This window comes from Erithacus rubecula (genome assembly GCF_903797595.1).
Source record: "Erithacus rubecula genome assembly, contig: scaffold_457_arrow_ctg1, whole genome shotgun sequence".
Taxonomy (NCBI): Eukaryota; Metazoa; Chordata; class Aves; order Passeriformes; family Muscicapidae; genus Erithacus; species Erithacus rubecula.
The window spans coordinates 40328-59149 of NW_027635882.1; the positions used below are offsets into that span (position 1 = coordinate 40328).

Here is an 18822-nt window from a genome sequence, read left to right on the forward strand (position 1 = left end):
GACTAAAGGGGCAATGCAAGAGCCAAGAAGTGTTTCTGGGTATTAGTAGAAAAGTAGAAAATTCTGGGTATTAGGAGAAAATAAGTCAGATTCTGCTAAGTTTGGTGATGTTTCAGACCTTTAGTCTACTGGAATTGATAGTTTGATTTTGAACTGGAGAACCTTTTTAATTAGAGTAATGTGACTTGATCAATATTTGGCTGAGATTAACAACCTTGTCTAACCTGAATGACAGCAATGTCTGCTTCTCATCCCTGGGGTACAAATGGAAATGAGTCTGTCCCTTTCCCAGACTTCATGATGATATTTATTTAATTTTTCTAGATTTCAGCTCTTACCATAGAGAGAGATGAACAAGATGAAATAATAAAAGACATCCAGGCTCAGCTGCAGACATCACAATATAAAATAGCTGACTTAATGGAAGCCAAATGTAAGAGTTCTGTCTGCTGTGTTTGAATGTAATTGTTTCTAGAAGCACAGGAAACAGGCTCATGAGAGTTTTGTTCTGTTTGTTCTGTTTGTTCTGTTTGTTCAGCAGCAGAATTTTGGGGCCTTGAGGGCCTTGTCTTTGTTTGAAACAGAAGCTGCTTATGTGGGATGGGAACTGGCAGGGTGGTTTTTAGGGGAAGTCAAGCAGTGAGAACTTTTGAAAATTGCAAGGGGGAAATTCATTGCTTCAGTTTTGCAAATTTACAATCAGGCAGGTGCCACTGAGGACACTTTTAAAAGTTTGATTTTCAATATTTTTAAGCCATCTATATTCAAAGTATTTATAGTATATTATGTCAGTACCATTGGTCTTTGTTAAATTCTATCAATGTATGTAATCTTCCATTTATAGCAGCATTTTTTAGTAAATATCCTAGTTTTAAAAATATAAACATACATTTTTTTGCTTAGCTCATAAAGAAGAAATGTTGAAGGAATCTGAGGTCAGTAAAGAACATTTGAGAGCAGAGCTGGAAGAGGCTAAAATTTCATTGCAAAAGGCAGAGGTACACCTTGCTTATAATTTTACAGTATAAATAGACTAGATGAGTATTTGAATAAATAATTATGGATACTTTAGATATGAAACAGCTGTAGCTGTTTGTTGCAAAACAATGTTTGGAAATTATATCATGTTTTGAAGGCTAATCAGAAGAACTTAGAAACTGAATTCCAGACTACAGTGAAAACATTAATTGAGGTCACCAGAGAAAAGGAAGCACAGGAGGAAGAATGTAAAAAAGTGAAGGCTTTGCTTGCAGCCATGACAGAGGAGTTTGAGATTTCTACTGCCAATTTGAAAAGCTTGCTGCAAAAGGAACAAAATAGGTAAATTCAAGAGTTTCAATTCAGAGACTCACAGGTTGCAGTCTATGACAAAATCAAGAACAATTGGAAATGAGGTTGAAATTTGGAAGGTTTTTGATACAGTGGTTTAATGCAAAGAATTTAATGTAATTTTTTTTTATTTGTGCTGGTTGATACTGGTCGATAAAAAGTAAATTTTTGCCCCCTCCAACTTCTATAATTCTGTCTTTAAGAAATGCAAATTTCTGTAAGTATACATTTGCTTATTTTAAGTTGTAAAAGTGAAATTTGATATGTGCTGCAGGCTGATATATCATGTGCCTGTTGAATAATAAATGTTCTTAAAGTGCTTGTGGTGAGACTCTGTCCTGTTGTCCTTTGAGTTTCAGTGCTTTGTACTATACATTTGGGTTTTTTAAATTATCATTTTCTCAGATCAACAAATTATGAAGTTGAATTAAAGCTGAGTACCTTGGAGCTCCAAAATAAGTCTGCTGAACTGGGTAAGGCTTGTAGAAATGCAGAACATGAGCTAGCTAGTAATAAAAATATTTTCTGGAAATGGACTGTATCTAGTACTTGGAGAAATGATTTTACAGTACCAGTACCTGTCAGGAATTCCTAAATTTATTTTTGCAATGGAAACAATTTTGGTTTAAGACCATCCATCCTCATTTTTTTTTTTCCTGGAACAATGCAGATGCATCAATACTTGGAGAATACTTTGGTCTTGCAGTCCATGTTTTATTTGAAGCCATAATTGTGGAAAACATAATAGGTTCTGAATTTTATTTTAAGATAAATAATTAGTTTCTCTTCAGACATAGATTTGCTAATGTCTTTCTTAATCATTTTTTCAAGTCTACATTTAGATTAAGTCATAAATTAGCTGAACTTAATCCAATAAATTTTGAGAACTGGGTATTGTAAAAAAGTAAATGTTTTATACTGCCTGCTAAATATGAAAAATTACTTATGTTCCATTAATTTTACATTGCATGTGCTATAGAAAAGATGACTAAAGTAAAATGTGAGAAAGAAGTGCAGCTTGAAGAGCTATCAGAAACTCTGGTAAATGTTCATTGTATTAATCTCATGGCATTTGCTTTTCATATGAAATTCCTCTTGCTTTGCAAGTACCTTAAATGTCATAAATAAACACAGTCCAATCTACCTTAACATTTCTACTGAACTTTCTCACACACAATTTCAGTGTTTTCTTTGAAGAACTTGTTTATTGCCACTGTTTTTCTTGTCTCCTGTGTTTTGCTTTTCCTTGTCAAGATTTTTGGTTATTTCCTTCTTTGTTCATGCCCATTCAAATGCCTTTATATCCCTCTGGCTAGAAAGTTTTCCCATTTTTTTCTTAATTTACAGAAGTTAATTACTCTGTCCTCTGTGAACCTTATGTGTTCTGTGACAAAGGCCCATTTTCTGTCACAGAAGTCTAAGCTATATGAAGTACACTCTTAATGGAGGTTTATTTTCATTTTGATTTTATATTTACAAGTCTAACAAGAAACTGCATCAACTGAAGGTAGTCTGAAATCAGGTGTGCATTTTCCACAACTGCTTGTAATGCTCTCCAAATCAGAGAGGTCTGAAATAGGACAGTAACTTGTTTTTGTAAATAGTCAATTACACATCATAATTTATTCAGATGAATGCAAAGGCTTATGAAGTTTGAAGCAAATGTCTTTATTTAAAATTATGTCCAAGGAACCTAATTTAGTAGTTTTGCTGACTGGGTAATTAAACTCACAGCACTGGTGTCAGAGTTCACTCCCTCCCACCACTTCATATTCCACCAGAGATGTGTAAAAATACAGTCTGGATAATCCATGGCTGGGATTGGTTCTTCTGAAAGCCTGGAGTTTATAATGTATGCTCAAAACTCTTCCTTTTCCTTTTGCAGAAACAAATGCATGATTTGAAAGTACAGCTGACTAGCACAGCTGAAAAGGAACAAGATTATTTAAAGCAGCTTTTGAGTCTGAAAACAGATCTTGAACAAGAGGGGTATGACCATTTTGAAAATATAATATTTGATTTTTTTTTGGTGTTATGTAGGAGTTACTTTGGTACACAGAGAAATGAGCTGTGATTGTTTTCTAATGGAAATTTGGAACCACACAGTATGACATTAATGATATACTTACCTTTGTAAATTACATTTTATTTATATTATTCTATGGAATATGCAGTTGTTCTAGATCTCTTTGACTTTGTTAACAAGAAGAGAAAGTTTCTGAATTCATTGTTGGTCCTGCTTTGAGCTACATCATCTTCACTAACCATTGTATTTATATAGAATTGACTCTGGTTTTCTTTACTTCTTCTGTCACCTTTTTATATCACTGTGACTTTGCTGCAAAGCTTATGTTTGTAGATAAAGGCCTGGACTTTTTTCATCATGGAGTAACACTTAATAATGGGTATATTTAACTTAAAAGGATATTTCAAAATGCATGTTCTTATTCCTCTTGGCCATTTGTTTTAAATTAGGTTAAAGAATGAACAACTAACAGTGTTTCTCAATAAGGTTTCACTAGAGAAAGAACAAATAGCACAAGAGAAAAATGATGTGGTTGCAGAACTCAAGAAACTGCAAGAAAAACAAGAGGCAAGTTGTAAACTTCCAGCTTTTATTTAAAGGACAATGATCAATTTTACAAATCAGATGATAAATTGCAACATGACATGGTTGTGTAGAGTACCCAAACTATTTTTGTGTTTGAATTGGAAAGAAAGTGTATTGTGAATAAGGTAGGTCAGTGTGCTTTGGATGTCTTTGAATTTTTAAGAGATCACTTTGAATTTTATTTCTTTGCTGACATGGGTCTTTATTTAGGATAGTAAGAAAAAAGAAGAAAATACAAAGCAGTTAGTTGTAAACCTAGAAGAGGCAAATGCCCAGCTAAGGCAAGTAAAAACAAATGTTCATGTCTGATATTGTTAAAGGAAATAAATTCTGATAGTTGTGTTCATATGCTGCTTTCTGGGATTTTTTTGATTAAATAAAACAGCTAAACAGAAACTATTCAATATTGCTGTTGGCCAAGCAGAAATTCTCTCAGATTAGAAACACTTATTGTTTCTAAGACTTTTTTTTTTCTGTTTCTGTAACTAAAAGAACATTTTCACTGAGCACCTTCTGAAGTTCCCATTAACAGCTCTTTTTAGAAAATAAAATAGGAGTTTATTAGCAGTACTGAAAAGAAGTTAATTTTTGAGTAATTTTTAGTCAATGCTTACTAATGTTTGTTAATTTGGCCCTTAGAATTGAACTGGAGTCTTTGAAGGAGAAAATGGCAAAGACAGCTCAAGAGATGCAAAGTAAACTGGATGAAAAAGAAGAAAATGTAAGTCATGTCATGAGAAAATGTTACACAACCTGCAGGGCAGAATTTAAATGTAAAATATTTGTTGGGTTTTTTCTGCAAAGCTCTGCCTGGGGGATGTGGTCTGTGCCAGAGGTTTTATTCTTTCACAGCTGCTGAGCCCTGTTATTTTCAAAACAAGCACAATCACTGGGATTTTTACTCTTTGATTGGAAATTGAATATTAAAGATTTATTTGATTTCAGGCAAACAGAAAACCTGTTTTGTTTTTTTTTTATTTTTTCATCTACCCACTGGGTGATGGATGAGCTCTGGATTAGTTTTTTATATGCAATGTGAGTTTTAGTGTTTCAAAGCAATCCATTAAAATGGATTTCAGAATTTCATTGTGAAAGTCAAAAGATGCCCAATTGTAATTTCAGGTTAAGAGCACTGAAAATGAAATTTCAAGAAAGGAAAAGCAGTTGAAGATTCTAGAAAATAATTGGGAAAATTCATTTTTTCATGGATTGTAGGGAACTTCATACAAATGTATTTTTTAAATTGTGAAGATATTGAGTTTTTTCCTTCTTCTGTCTTAACTCTATAACCACTAAGGAACTGCTTCACTGCTATTAATTAACATCTTGTAGGACTTTATGTCTAAAATTTCAATAATTCTAACACATCAGTTTGTATTTCAGTCCCATCAGAATAAACCAGACTGGTGCAAGTGCATGTTTGAGAATGTTGGCAGGAATTGCTAACACACTGAGTAATTTTTAGGACTTAATTAATGTTTGAAATATCTCTTTCAGGTGAATAATTTAAAGAAACAGGTGGAAAATAAAACCAAATGCTTTGAAGAGTTGCAGCAGGAGGTATGTAGAGATTTTGAAAGTTACAAATACATCAGCACATGGTATTTTGGGGTGACTTTTCAGCATTTTTTGTCTGCTGTGATATCCTTAGATACACCTATGTAATTTAAAAATTTTCCTTTCTTATCCTAACTGAGCAAATTAAGGACTCATCTTTGGAATCACTTGATCTGTTAAATTAGCCTTAATTTGAAAAAAAGCAATTACAAAAATAATACCTTTAATAAACTTCTATTTTTTCATTTACTACATAGTGTTATTTATGTATTTGTAATAAAGACCTATTACAGTTACCACTAGTAGAAAATAATTCTGCACTAGTACAAATTGTAGTAACTTCACTGTAAATATTTATATATTTATATATATAACTTGTATTTTTTGTCATGACATCTCCACACCTTCTGTCAGCAGCATCTTAGTTTTAATTCCCATTTAATTCTCATTTGTTATTCCCCGTGGTTGCTCAGGAGGAGCCTTTTTTAAGGTCATGAAGAAACAGAAATATCACAGTAATTATTTGAACATTCTTTTGTTTGGAGAATTGTTCTGGAACCTGAACTGCACAACAGAGTTATAGAATGAACTCAATTCAATAACATGAACTTAATGAAAACTGGAATTTTTTGCCATTCTTGACACACTTAAACCATTACATAATTCTGTGAAGTTACTAAGGTACAGTTGTTTTGCTTTATTTCAACAGAATAATGTGCTGAAAAAGAAAATTACTGCAGACAGCAAGAAAATCAGTATTTATGAAGAGAAGGTAGGTTTAAATAAGATCACATAGAAGATGAGGTGAGTGTTTTTAAGTCTCAGTGTAATTAATGATAAATTGTTAAATACATTCTGAACTGGTTTATGGATCTGGGATACAGATTTGGCAGGAATGAAGTCACAGTTTTTAGAAGATTTTTAATCTTGGGCACTGACTATTGGACATTTAAAAGAGATGGACTTCACATCACAATTAATTATGTTTCTAATCAGTTCCTTTCCTTATTTTCCTTTTATTGATAGTGGACTGAACAGTAACTCCAATGTGACAGAAAAGAATTTAAAAGACTCACTTCAGGCTGTTCTTTAAATGTTTTCTGCAGTGGGAATCTCTCTAATGGGAATATTGTGTCCAGCTTTAGCTACTGCACTTGAAGAAGGAAGTGGATTTTTTTTGAGGATATTCATTTGAGGAACTTAAAAGGAAAAACTGTAATCAAAATGCACAGCTGGGAGAAAAATGTACCATAAAACCTGTGAAAATCTCATCTAGATTTACAAGAGGGAGAATAAAATCTCCATTTGTATTTGGTTTTTTTTTTCAAGGAATTCACAGCATGTAGGGCAATCCTTCCCATTGTGCTGTTACCATTGTTTCTCTGAATATTTTTTAACTCACTTGAAAAAAAGCTGAACTTTTAAATAGGAATTTTAATCATATACCTGAAAACTAACACTGTGTTTCTGCTCAAAAATAAGAGGTTAAAAAAATCATTAACATATTAATTCCTAAGCAAATAACAGCAGCAATTCTGCATTCTCAAAAGGTGAATAAATTGCAGTTAGAGATGGAAAATATGAACAAGCAACATAAGGAAGCAGTTGACATCTATCAAAAAGACATAGAAACAAGAAAAATGAATGAAAATAAACTTAATGAACAGGTGAGAGGTGTTAATTTTTACTGCAATTGAATATTTTTTATTTAAAATGTTTTTATGAAGTTTTATTGACCAGATTCCTTGCTGTTAGATTTCAGCCTTATCAACATAAATTGAAATTCTTGTGTATGCCTGTGAGCAAAGCTTTAGGTGATGAAGTTGAAGGATGTGAATATATCTTCAAAAAGAAGAACCCAGTTAAAATTTCATTATTTCAAGATACAGCTCAAGGAAATTCTACCTTTGGTATTAAGTCAGCATAGCTAAATTAGATTATAACTTCTCCCATATTAGTATTTTTCTGCCCATATACTTTTTGATGGTAATACTGAGAAATGTTAGGGCAGAGTGCTTGAAACTTTGGTTCAAATTGAACTTGCCTTCCATGGATGTGTCTTCAATCTTGCTCATTTTAACAATCTTCATAAAAAAATCTCAGTTTTGAAAAGGATCTTAAAAGCAAATGAAGTTCAAGTGGGACTACATTGCACCCACAGGGGGAAGAAGAAATTAAACTTAAGATTTAAAAAAAAATATGTTGTTATATTTGTGAATAAAATGCAATTTGCTGCTAACAGGTAGAAAAGGTGAAGTTGCTTTATGAGGAAGCAACAATGATACAGAGAGAAACTGAAACCCGATGTCAGCACAGGATAACTGAGATGGTGGCACTCATGGAGAAGCACAAGGCAAGAGATTTTCCTGATTGCTCTGATTTGTCATGTCTTCAGAACCTTTCAGAACAAAAAAAAAGGCCTGAATCTGGGAAAAAAAGTGACTTTTCATCACCTAAAATAGAATTCATTTGAAGATTTTGAAAACAGATAATTCCATTTCTCTAAATTTCTAGGATTTTAATTTTTTTTTTAATTCAGGTTTCCTTTGATACCATCTGAATGCAGGATTTTTCAGTTTTAGTTTGGCCTCTTTCTCTGAGGTGACTGTCAGCAGTTTACCTTGACACCTTTTAATTTACCTTTCTATTCCTCACTTTTGCAATATTTTTAGCAGATATTAACAAAAATAGCATGGCTGGCTTTTAGGTGCTGAATACACAGGAATAAAACACTCCCTGCCAGTCCACAAAATAACACTGCATTAAGCATTTTCTGTTTTACAATTTCTGCAGAAGCATCAGTGTTTGTTCATGGTACTTTCTGAATTTTCTGGTTTAAAAAAATTGTGTTTTAAGACTGGATAGATCCATAATTGTAACTTTTATGTGTCACATGTTTTGAGTTTGTTGGTTTGTTTTTTTTTTTTTAACACAGAATGAATATGACAAAATGGTTGAAGAAAAAGATGCAGAGTTGAGAGTATATAAATTTAAACAGCAAAAGCAGTTTTCATCAGAAAGAGCAATGGTAAGGATTACTTTCCAATGTTCAATAATTCAGTGATGTCCTTGTGCAGTGTGATTTGATACTGGCTGAGCACCAGGCAGGCACAAAAAAACCATTCACTCCTTTTTTTCTGCTATGGTTGAGCAGAGGAGGGGAAAGAAAAATTGAAGGACTCATGAGTTGTGATAAGTATTAGGAGAAAAACACTTTAAGGGTAAAACAGGTTCAAATTTAAATAGTACCAAGAAAATTGACTATTAATAGATTGAAAAGTGAGTAATGAGAAATAAAATAATTTAGAACACTTTTTCCCCAATCCCTCCCTCCTGTCCACTGACAGCACAGGGAGACAAAACATGATCTTTAGTCAGTTTGTCACTTCTAAATTTTTTTTTTTTTCAGTTTGTTTAGGGAGTTTCTTTTTCTTGCTATGCTCTGGGATCTTTCCCAACAAAGACAATTCTCTGTGAACTTTGCCAGTGTGGTTTTAATTTTTACAAGTAGCAGTTCCACCTGACTTCACTGTGGCTTGTAGAAGAATCTCAGCTCTCATGTTTGCAGCATTTCTTTTCCTTCCTTTCCCTCACTGACTTCAGTTGTTCTTTTTCACATGTCTTCACTTTTTCCTTTTCTCTGATTTGGGAGAAAATTGTTGTTTGTAGGTCTGTTTTTTTCTCAAGTTCTATCAGTTGAAAAGTTCTTCCAGGGTTTTGCAGCACTGAAAGGTGAATCTTAGATTTCCAGGGATGAAAGACCAAGAAATTGGATGTGCAGGCACTTTTATAGAGGGGAAGGTTAAATTTTTAACCAATAGGGGGGAGCACAAGGCAGAGTTTACAATCCATAACCCAATGAGAAAACACAGGGGGAGGGAACAATTGAAACAGCTCAGTGGGGCTGTGAAGAATTGACAGGGAAGTTTCCAGACTAAAAGGTAGGTAAAAATGGGAATGACAACTTAATGGGAGGAGGAGCAAGGAACATTCTGGATGAAGGGGCTGGTTTAGAGCAAGATGGACAACGAGGTGGGGAGGGGTTAACTATCTGCTTTAGTGGGACTGAACAGTAAAAATCAGCCACTAATTTATTTGCTTTTATTTTCTTATTCTGGGCACTAAAAACTCCAAATGTTTCTCAAAATAAATTAAGAGTAGCAGTGTGTTTGTGTCTTCTCTTCCAGATAGTGTGTCATGTTCTGACTTCACAGTTTGAATAAGAAACTTTTGGTTTAAATAATTAGATTCTACCCTGTTCTCCCAAGTGTTTACAGGTTTTACCTTGAACACTTATGATCAATTATCTCTTTCTTATAGCACTTCAGTCTTTTTTAAACAAGCTAAAGCAAAGCTTCAAGTATAAGGTTGAAAAACAAATAAAATAATATTTTGTATCTAATGATTACTGTCTCACTTTGGACTGTTTTCCTTTTTTTCAGGATGGGCATAGTTAACCCTACCCTTTATTTAATTTTTAGGAAAATGAGCTGTCATGTTTGAAAAGTGAACTGTCATCCCAGAAATGGAAGAAAAGGTGGATTTTTTCCCTGATTGGGGAGTGTGGGTGATAGGTGTGGCCTGGGCTTGTGCTCTAGAGAAATTGAAAAGGAATGAAAATAAATAGAGAAACAATGTCTGGTCATATATTTGTGTCAACTTTGTCTGTGATCACAAACTGTGTTCTGTAATTACACCAAGAAGATTTTTAACAACTGAACTCAAGTGAGTATTTACCTCCTGTCACATAACTCTTTTTTAGGAGAATCTTTTAAAACATCACTCTCGAAATGTGATTCCTGAAAGTGAAAAGAAAAACAAGGTAACTGCAACTTTTTAATTGGTTTTAGAATTTGGTATTATTTATATGTGTAGAATCAATTGAAGTGCCATGATAATTGATTTGCATTCAGCAAAAGACACTGGAGTGCTTTTCACTTAAAACTTTTTAAGTTATAGAAAATACAAATTTATGTTCCTGAGACTCCTAAACCTTGTTTAGATCTAGTGAATATATTAATGTAAAAAAATAGAAAGTCTTCAAATTATATTCCTGTGGAAGTCAACATGGTGGAAAAGAAAAATATATCTCCTTCAGTACTTGCCCTTTGGGCAGTCCAACATTGAAGTTTTGTAACTCCTAACAGTGAATTTTTCTCCTTGTATTTTTCTGTCTGTATTTCTTATTTTTCCCTTGGATAAGCAGGGATTTTAAAGGGTGATACCATTCCATGGAGATATGAGACAGCAGTTTATGGAAGGGCTCCCAATGTGTCATTTTTCTTGATCAGCTGTTGCTTTTTGTCACCAGAATTGTTTTATTTATTCTTCAAACATGTCCATTTGTAAAAGCAATTTTTTCTCTATGGAAGGGAAAAAAGCTTATACAACTGTAAAAATTGTTGAAGTATCAAAGTATTCCTGACCCTTCTTCCCTGTCAGGAGTGGTTTTCATATTGGAAAAATAGAATCCACCACCCTTTTGATGTTATCTTTCTGAAAAAGGACTGGACTATTGCAATGTTTCTCAGTTTAACTTCTAGTGAAAGGACTATTCTAAGTAACAGCAGTCTTGATATTGCTATCAATCTTCCTCTGAAAGCCTTTTCCTTTTGTTAGCTCCATTTTCTTAAATATTTTGTATAGTCTTTATATTTTATATGTATTTTATATTTTATATTTTACATTCTATATTTTATATTTTGTATTTGATATATACATGTAGTGGCTACAGTTCAGAATAACCAGAATTTCTGCAGATAAACATGAACTTAGACACAAGGTGCTATGAAACTCAATTCTTCCACAGCTTCCTGTTCATTCTCCTAGTCTGGCAACCAAAAAATGGATATTTCCACCCCACCCCACTTTTTTTGGGTCTTTGTTTTGTGTCTGGATGGAAAGCAAGAGTTCCACCAGTCTCTCTTGGACTCAGCCTATAAACTGGGTCATGAGTTTGGGTTTAGATTCTATACTTAACCCCATAAAATAGAATTTAAAAATATAAAACTTTTCTTTCCCAGACATATATTATAAAGACTCCTGCAACAGATAAACTGCCAAGGGGAAGAAGCACAAACCCTCCTTCAGAGCAGAGCACAAGGAAAAAACAAAAAGTGCTTATCCAGCTGGATACTCAGTCAGACAGCTCTGAGCACACTGACCTGCTGGTAAGTCAGAGAGCAAACCCTGTGCTGAACAGTTCTTGGTGCTCACTGCTGTGCCTTAGAGTGAAGAGAAAGATTCAATACAATATTTATGTATTTTTATTAATTTACTCTTTCTGGAATTGTGGTTATATGTACATAATTTTTTTTAAACTGTTATGCCTCATAGTGATATCTTAGCTTTTTTTTTTTTTCTTCATAATTTAATATCCTTAGGGGGAAAGAAAAAGTATTTTTTAATACAATGTGACCAAATATCTTTTTAAATTTATTAGACAATAGTATCAGAAGAAGAAATGTTTAAAACCTTGCACAAAGATTATCCACAAGCTTCACAATTACATCCCACAGCACCAAAAAAGGTATGTCACCCTTCCATAAGATCAAACCAAATAACCAGATTGTTTAGAGAAACCAATGGATGGCTTTGTTTCCCTTTCCAGACTCCATCTGCAGGCAGTGAGAAATCCCCAGGCTCTGCTCTGAAGCTCAGGACCATGAGGAGGATGCGCGAGGCGGGCTGGACTGCGATCTCCAAACCCGACAGGAGGAGGAAAATGAGGGAGGTGGCAAAGCTCTTTGCTTGAAATGCACAATGAGGGAGGTGGCAAAGCTCTTTGCTTGAAATGCACAATGAGGGAGGTGGCAAAGCTCTTTGCTTGAAATGCACAGTGAGGGAGGTGGCAAAGCTCTTTGCTTGAAATGCACAATGAGGGAGGTGGCAAAGCTCTTTGCTTGAAATGCACCAACACCCAGTGACTGCCATTTCTTACTGCTGGCTCCACAGAATTGTTGTTATCTCAGTTGTTGCATTTTTCTGTCATACTGTGTTTAATACTATTTTCTTTTACACATATAAACTTTATAGATCTCTAACTGCATCTCCCTGCAGGGCATTTTCCTCCTTTCCTCCCTTGTGCTTCAAAATGTTGGGACATAATTTCACCTTTCCTCCCTTGCTGGGACACAATTAGCCAATTTTAAATTTAGAAAAAGAAATGTAACTACATAGGAAGTTGTTTCAAAGCTGTTTGTGTCATTAGAAATTCTGGTTTGAAAGCACATCTGTTCTTTTAAATTTGCTGTTTTTCTTAATACATAACACTTAGTGAAAGAAGTGGAGCTGTTAAGTGTATGCACTTTTACCTGAAGTCCTCTTGTTTTTTCTATTTTAATGGCTGTTAAACCTGTTTTTTAAACTGTTTGGTTTTCAGTATGTTCAAACTGTTTTGAAATTTCTAATATTGAAGTTTCAATAAAATTACTTGTATTTAAAAATATTTCAGCTTCATAAAGAGTAAGATATGCACATGATGAGATAATGAAAACAATGTTAAGATGCTATTAAATTGTTTATCTGAAATATAAAGTGTGAGACTGAGTGCTATTGCTTTAAGTATTTGAAGACAGAATCAAATGATCAAATTGAATCACCAGCCATCTTCTGGTCTGTAATGATAGATTAGAACATCTATTCCTGCATTAATCCTTGATTAATCTTGGTTTACAACAATGACAATCCCCACTTCAGAGCCTAAAGATATCAAGAAAACTACAACTACTTCTTCCAATATAATGAAAAATCAGAAATCTCAGATTTCTCTGATGTGGGAAGCAAAACATTTGTTGCCTTTGTTTTGTGTAGTCTTAGGGATAGGCCAGTGGTTCCTTATGTTGACCTGTTGAGTAGTGATGTAAATGAGATTATTTATTGTATGTAACTAACAAATATTGTGCAAAGATCTGGAAGAATGAGCACTTGAAAGCAAAAAACTGAAGTCTGTACTGCCCATTTCTAGACTCAAACAGTGAGTGACCAATTGGAACCCTTTAGTATTTTCTAGGGACATGAATCCATGGTATATCACATAATCCTCCTGACACCACGCGTGTGTCCTGTGAGGTGAAAAATTACAAAAATATTTCCAGCAACTCTCCAGCAAGCTCTCAGGAAATGCAAACAGCAGGGAAGGGTGTAAAATCTCATCTGCCTGTTTGTGTGCCTGAGGGTGCCATGACAAAATCCACAGCTGCATCTCTCCCTGTCTCTTTCTCTGCCCTCATTTGGGAAGACAAAGCTGTGCAAGGAAGCAAACCCAGGAATTGACTCCCTGCCTCCCACAGGCAGTGGGTGTTCATCTCTGCCCAGGTAAGCAGGATCCATTCCAGCATCCCCTCCTTTGCTTCTCCCCTTCCTTTCCAGACTGATCCTCCTGCACAGTCTGGGGAGTGCCCTGGAGTCCAGTCAGGGTCTCCTGTCCCAGCTCTGTCTCTTTCCCTGGTTTCCCCCTCACTGTCAGGGCAGGATGAGGAGCAGGAAAAACCTCCTGGAACATTCCTAGCCCAAATCCAAGCCCCTGGGAAGGGGTTAACTCCTCCCAGCACAGAGCAGCCCCAGTGCCCAGTGCAGCACTGCCAGCACTGTGCACCCAGCCCTGGCACAGGCTGGACAGTCCCATGGCCACTGTCCTGCCTGGAAAAACAGGGGATTGCTAGGAAAGGCAGGAGCTGCCCACACCAACTGAGCACAGCCACTGAGCACAACCACTGAGCACAGCCCAATGACCACCCCAATGACAGCCCCCACTGACCACACTCCACTGACCACCCCACTGACCACACCCCAATGACAGCCCCAGTGGCAGCCCCCACTGACCACACCCATGCACCACACTCAACTGGAAAACCAACTGACCACTACACTGACCACCCTCCACTGGCTACCCAAATAACCACATTCACTGGCCACACCCACTGACCAGACTCACTGACCACCTCTGAGCACATTGCAATGACTGCACCCACTGACCACACCCTACTGACCACACCCGCTGACCACACCCACTGACCACACCCACTGATTACCCAACTGATCATGTTCACTGACCACACCCACTGTCGACAGCCCTATGGCCACACAACTGATCATACCCACTGACCACACCCCATTGACCACACCCACTGATTACCCAACTAATCATGTTCACTGACCACACCCACTGTCCACAGCCCTATAACCACACAATTGACCACACCCACTGACCATTCTGCACTGTTCACACCCGCTGACCACACCCAACTGACCACACCCAACTGACCACACCTACTGACCACACCCAGTGATTACCCAACTGATCATGTTCACTGACCACACCCACTGACCACACTCCATTGACCACACCCATTGACCACACCAACTGACCACCCAAATGATCACACCCACATTGACCACAACCACTGACCAATCCTGACTGACAACTCCCTCTGACCAAACCCACTGACCACCCAACTGACCACTCCACTTACCACCTCCTCTGGCCACACCCACTGACCACCCAACTGACCAGGAGAATCCTGGGAGGAATCTCAGTGAATCCAGAGATGCAGTTTTGTGGAAGAGGGTAGAAATCATCTGAGGCATCTCAGGGGCAGGGACATCTTCAACCAGAGCAAGCTGCTCAAAGCCCTGTCCAAGGTGGCTCTGGGTGTTTGCAAGGGTCAGGCATCCAACACCTCCCTGCACAGCCTGCTCCTTGCTTTCACTTCTCTCTGCTTAAAAATCTCCTCCTCATGGAAGAGCAGCAGAGTGGAGCTCACAAAATGAAGAGACTCATTTCATGGCACTGCTGGCCTGGACAGAATTACCATGGCCCAGAAAAGCCACAGGTGGAGCAAGGAAAGCCACACCTGGGCCAGTGGTGAAGCCCTGGGCTGTGCAAGGGCAGGATCTCACGTGCCAGGGACCAGGATTCAGACCTGGACCCTTGTGCTCCATCAAACAAAGGGTTTGCTCAGCTCCAGAGCCACCTGCCCAGTGCCTGCAATCACAGCCTCCAATTATTGGCTCTAATGAGGCCCTGAGAAGCTCCATCAGAAAAGGTTTCAGTGGCAACTCTAAATGCTGCAAGACACTTTGGGTTTTTCTTCTCACCAGGGACTGCTGCTGTCTCCTCTCAGGATCTGAGGCCCCTGGGCTCAGAACACCAAATGCACTGCAGGGTTCATTAAAATGAGGAAAGGCCTAATGAGTCATTCCCACCCCTGTGTAAAGTCTTCAAGACCTGTACAGCTAATTAGAGAGATTCCAGGAGTGGAGATAAAGACTCCAATAACCACTTTGAAAGGTGATAACAACATTGTGCAGCTGATACTGACCCAGGGTGTCCTAAGAAGACCACAAACAATGGAAAACTGTTCCTGGAGGTCCAACATGGGATGGATAACTCTGCCCATCACCTCCACCCCCTTTCTCTCAGTGGCCACCTGGGCCCTGCCTCACTTTCTGTGACATGAGACTTCACTGAATTCTGTAATGACATTACAGCTCCTTTGCATGAACTTCCACTTCCTTTCACTCTGGATCTGTCTGCAAACAGGCATGGAAGAGTTTCTTAATAATTAAAAGTAATAACAACAAAAACACCGCCTCCCACCCCCCCAGAAAACCAAACCAAAATTAATAGCAACAAAAAGTCAAGTAAAGAAACCCCACAAACCAAAGCCAGCATCAAACCCAAAAGAAGTGAAACATGATTAGCAGTAAAACACAGCAAATGACTCCCCCAGGTCATCCTCCATGACCTCTGCAGGTGGACACTGCTCAGAGGGCCAGGCTGGCCCCGTGCCCTGCCCAGGGACCCCTCACAGTCCCTCAGGTCCCAGCCCTGCTGAGGATTTGGGAGATTTCTGTCTCTGCCTCCCCCCAGAGCTGCTGACACAGCACAGCAGCCACACCAGGCACTGGGACAGCAGATGGCAGGGCCTGGGGACAGCAGGGGACTCAGTGACAATGGCAGGTCCCTTGTGCTCCACCAAAGCAGCATTTGGGGTCTCGGCAGCGTGATAAATTATAAAAGTATTGGGGTTTGTATAAACCAGAATACTTCGGTCTGAAATGAAGCATGACACTAAAGAAAGGAAAATATATTTAAATTATTTTGTTTTAAATCTTCCTTTTATGAAAATTATGTTTCTAAATAAGTTGTATCTACTGACAACTTCTGCAAAATCAGGTTTCCTGCCTTTGTGTAATCAATTGCAGCCTATTGTTATAAATGGATATTGGATGTGTTCGATTTTGTCCAATTAATCAAACAAAAAAGTTAAATTTAGCAGTAATTTACTAATAATATAAACTGTATATAAATTAATACAATCAAAATATAGGAGTTCTATAAATTTGAGTAAATACAAAATTTGGCAGCAATTTCAAGTATAATAGAGGTCCAATGGTTTGCTTGAATAAAACATAAGCAAAACCAACCAGGGGATCCTTCCTGTCACACTGTACCAAACCAGCCAAGCTAAAATCTCACTTATATACTTATATATTAATACAGAATCTTCTAGAAAGCTCCTCCTCGTTTCTATTCCCAAAACCTTTGTCACTCTGTTTTGTTGCTCATGTGTCACCAGTGGTCAGGGTCTCTCCCCCTTTCGGGGTCTTGTTTCTGATGAAGGCTCTGGGTCTTCCTCAGTGTTCACTGAGCTTAGGGTTATATAATAAATATAGATTCCCACAAGAGGGAATATATATTATATTATATTATATTATATTATATTATATTATATTATATTATATTATATTATATTATATTATATTATATTATATTATATTATATTATATTATATTATATTATATTATATTATATTATATTATATTATATTATATTATATGTATTTATTTATTTATTTATTTCCAGTGAGCAACTCTTTGGAACCATCCCAATTTGGCCCAGTTCAAGGTCAAAAATCTATTTCTAGACCTTCCCATCCTGCCTCCCACCTAACAATTGGAGGATGATGTTTTTCTGCTTTGTTTAATCATTTCCTTTATCTCTTTTTCCTTCATAGCAATTAAACACAATTTTTGATTAATTATAAGGCAACAATTTTGCCAATATCGTTGCAATTTAATTAGCACAAATCACATATGGAACATTATCCACTAAAGATCAGACTTCCAGATTTCTGCCATTTCCTTATCTACCAAAACCAGATGGTGCCATATTGTTCCATATTCTCACAACGCCCTCCTGGCTTAAAGAACACAGAAATAAAGTAACAGCCTTTGGAGATAATATTATATAGAAGGAAATATAAAGGCTGATCTTTATTGGAGGTGTCCAAGGGGCAGAAAATATCCACAAAATGCCCATCCCCCCCTATAGGCTGAATATAAATTTATAAGTTTAGCAGCAGCATATTTGACAAAAAAACACCAATTAGGAGCACGGGTGGTGAGGCAGGAAAAGTTCCTTGACAAGAGTCACACTAATCCTGACAGGACAGGGGCAGTTCAGGCACATCAAAGAAGCAAAACAACAACAAAACCAAACAAAATCCAGGCAACCAAACCAGAAACAAACTGAGAACTGTCCCTGTGTGTGTGACAAAAGGACAGGGATGCCAAGGGTGAAAGGAACACCGCCCAAAAGCTTAACAGAGCTCAAAGTTAACAGTGCTTAATTCTTTAACCTACTTGTTAAATGTAAAAATTTAGCAAAAGAAAAGCACTTAACAGTATTTATCCTAATTTATAATCTGACTTAACAATTTACAGAGGAATAGTATTTAACTTAGCTCATAACTTATAAAAAACCTGGAATTATGGTAGGGCACTTCACTAAGCATTGACTCAGAAAACTCTAAACTGTACAACTTCAAGTTATCCAGATTTTGAGAAGAGGAATTCAGGAAAAGAGAGAGAGATCCAGTCATGGCTGTGGATGAAGAGCAATCTCAGCTCAGTGAGCTCCATGTCATTTTCACACCCTGTCACAGCCTTTCCCTGCCCTGGCCCCTCTCACAGGTGGGTTTTGGGGTGCCAGGGATTTGGCAGCCACTTTGGGGCCATCCCACCTACAGAGAGCCTGACCCCCCAAACAATACCCAAAAACTCACTCAGGAATGGGTCCCCCTCCCTTCATCATTCCCAACCTTCAGCTCTCTCGTTCCACACCCTCCCAATCCCCACCCAAACCCATCCCACCCCTCCTGGACATCAAGACCCTCTTCCCAAGCCCTGTTTCCCTCATCCCACCTCTCCCAATCCCCATCCCAATCACCCCTCCTGATTTGCAGCACATTTCCCCCAAATGCCTTCCAACCCCATTCCACCCTGAGGGACAGTGGAATTGAGTTATTTTGGGGTGGGAT

At 37.2% G+C, this 18822-nt stretch overlaps 1 protein-coding gene and 1 long non-coding RNA gene across 2 annotated transcripts; both read left to right on the top strand.

The window, feature by feature from the left end:
- Window positions 1-87: 87 nt before the first annotated feature.
- On the top strand, window positions 88-8122 carry LOC306816241 (synaptonemal complex protein 1-like; the record flags this gene model as incomplete). Its single annotated transcript, XM_079332715.1, has 12 exons — window positions 88-433; window positions 904-998; window positions 1136-1320; window positions 1735-1802; window positions 2309-2370; window positions 3215-3318; window positions 3805-3922; window positions 5438-5500; window positions 6207-6269; window positions 7048-7164; window positions 7740-7850; window positions 8099-8122. Exons 1-12 carry the CDS (start codon window positions 421-423, stop codon window positions 8120-8122), a joined length of 1023 nt encoding a protein of 340 aa, XP_079188841.1. The 5' UTR covers window positions 88-420.
- A 2044-nt stretch (window positions 8123-10166) lies between these two features.
- LOC306816244 lies at window positions 10167-12004 on the top strand. Its single transcript, XR_013777608.1, has 3 exons — window positions 10167-10319; window positions 11521-11667; window positions 11940-12004. It is a non-coding gene; the product is annotated as an uncharacterized lncRNA (long non-coding RNA).
- Window positions 12005-18822: the final 6818 nt, after the last annotated feature.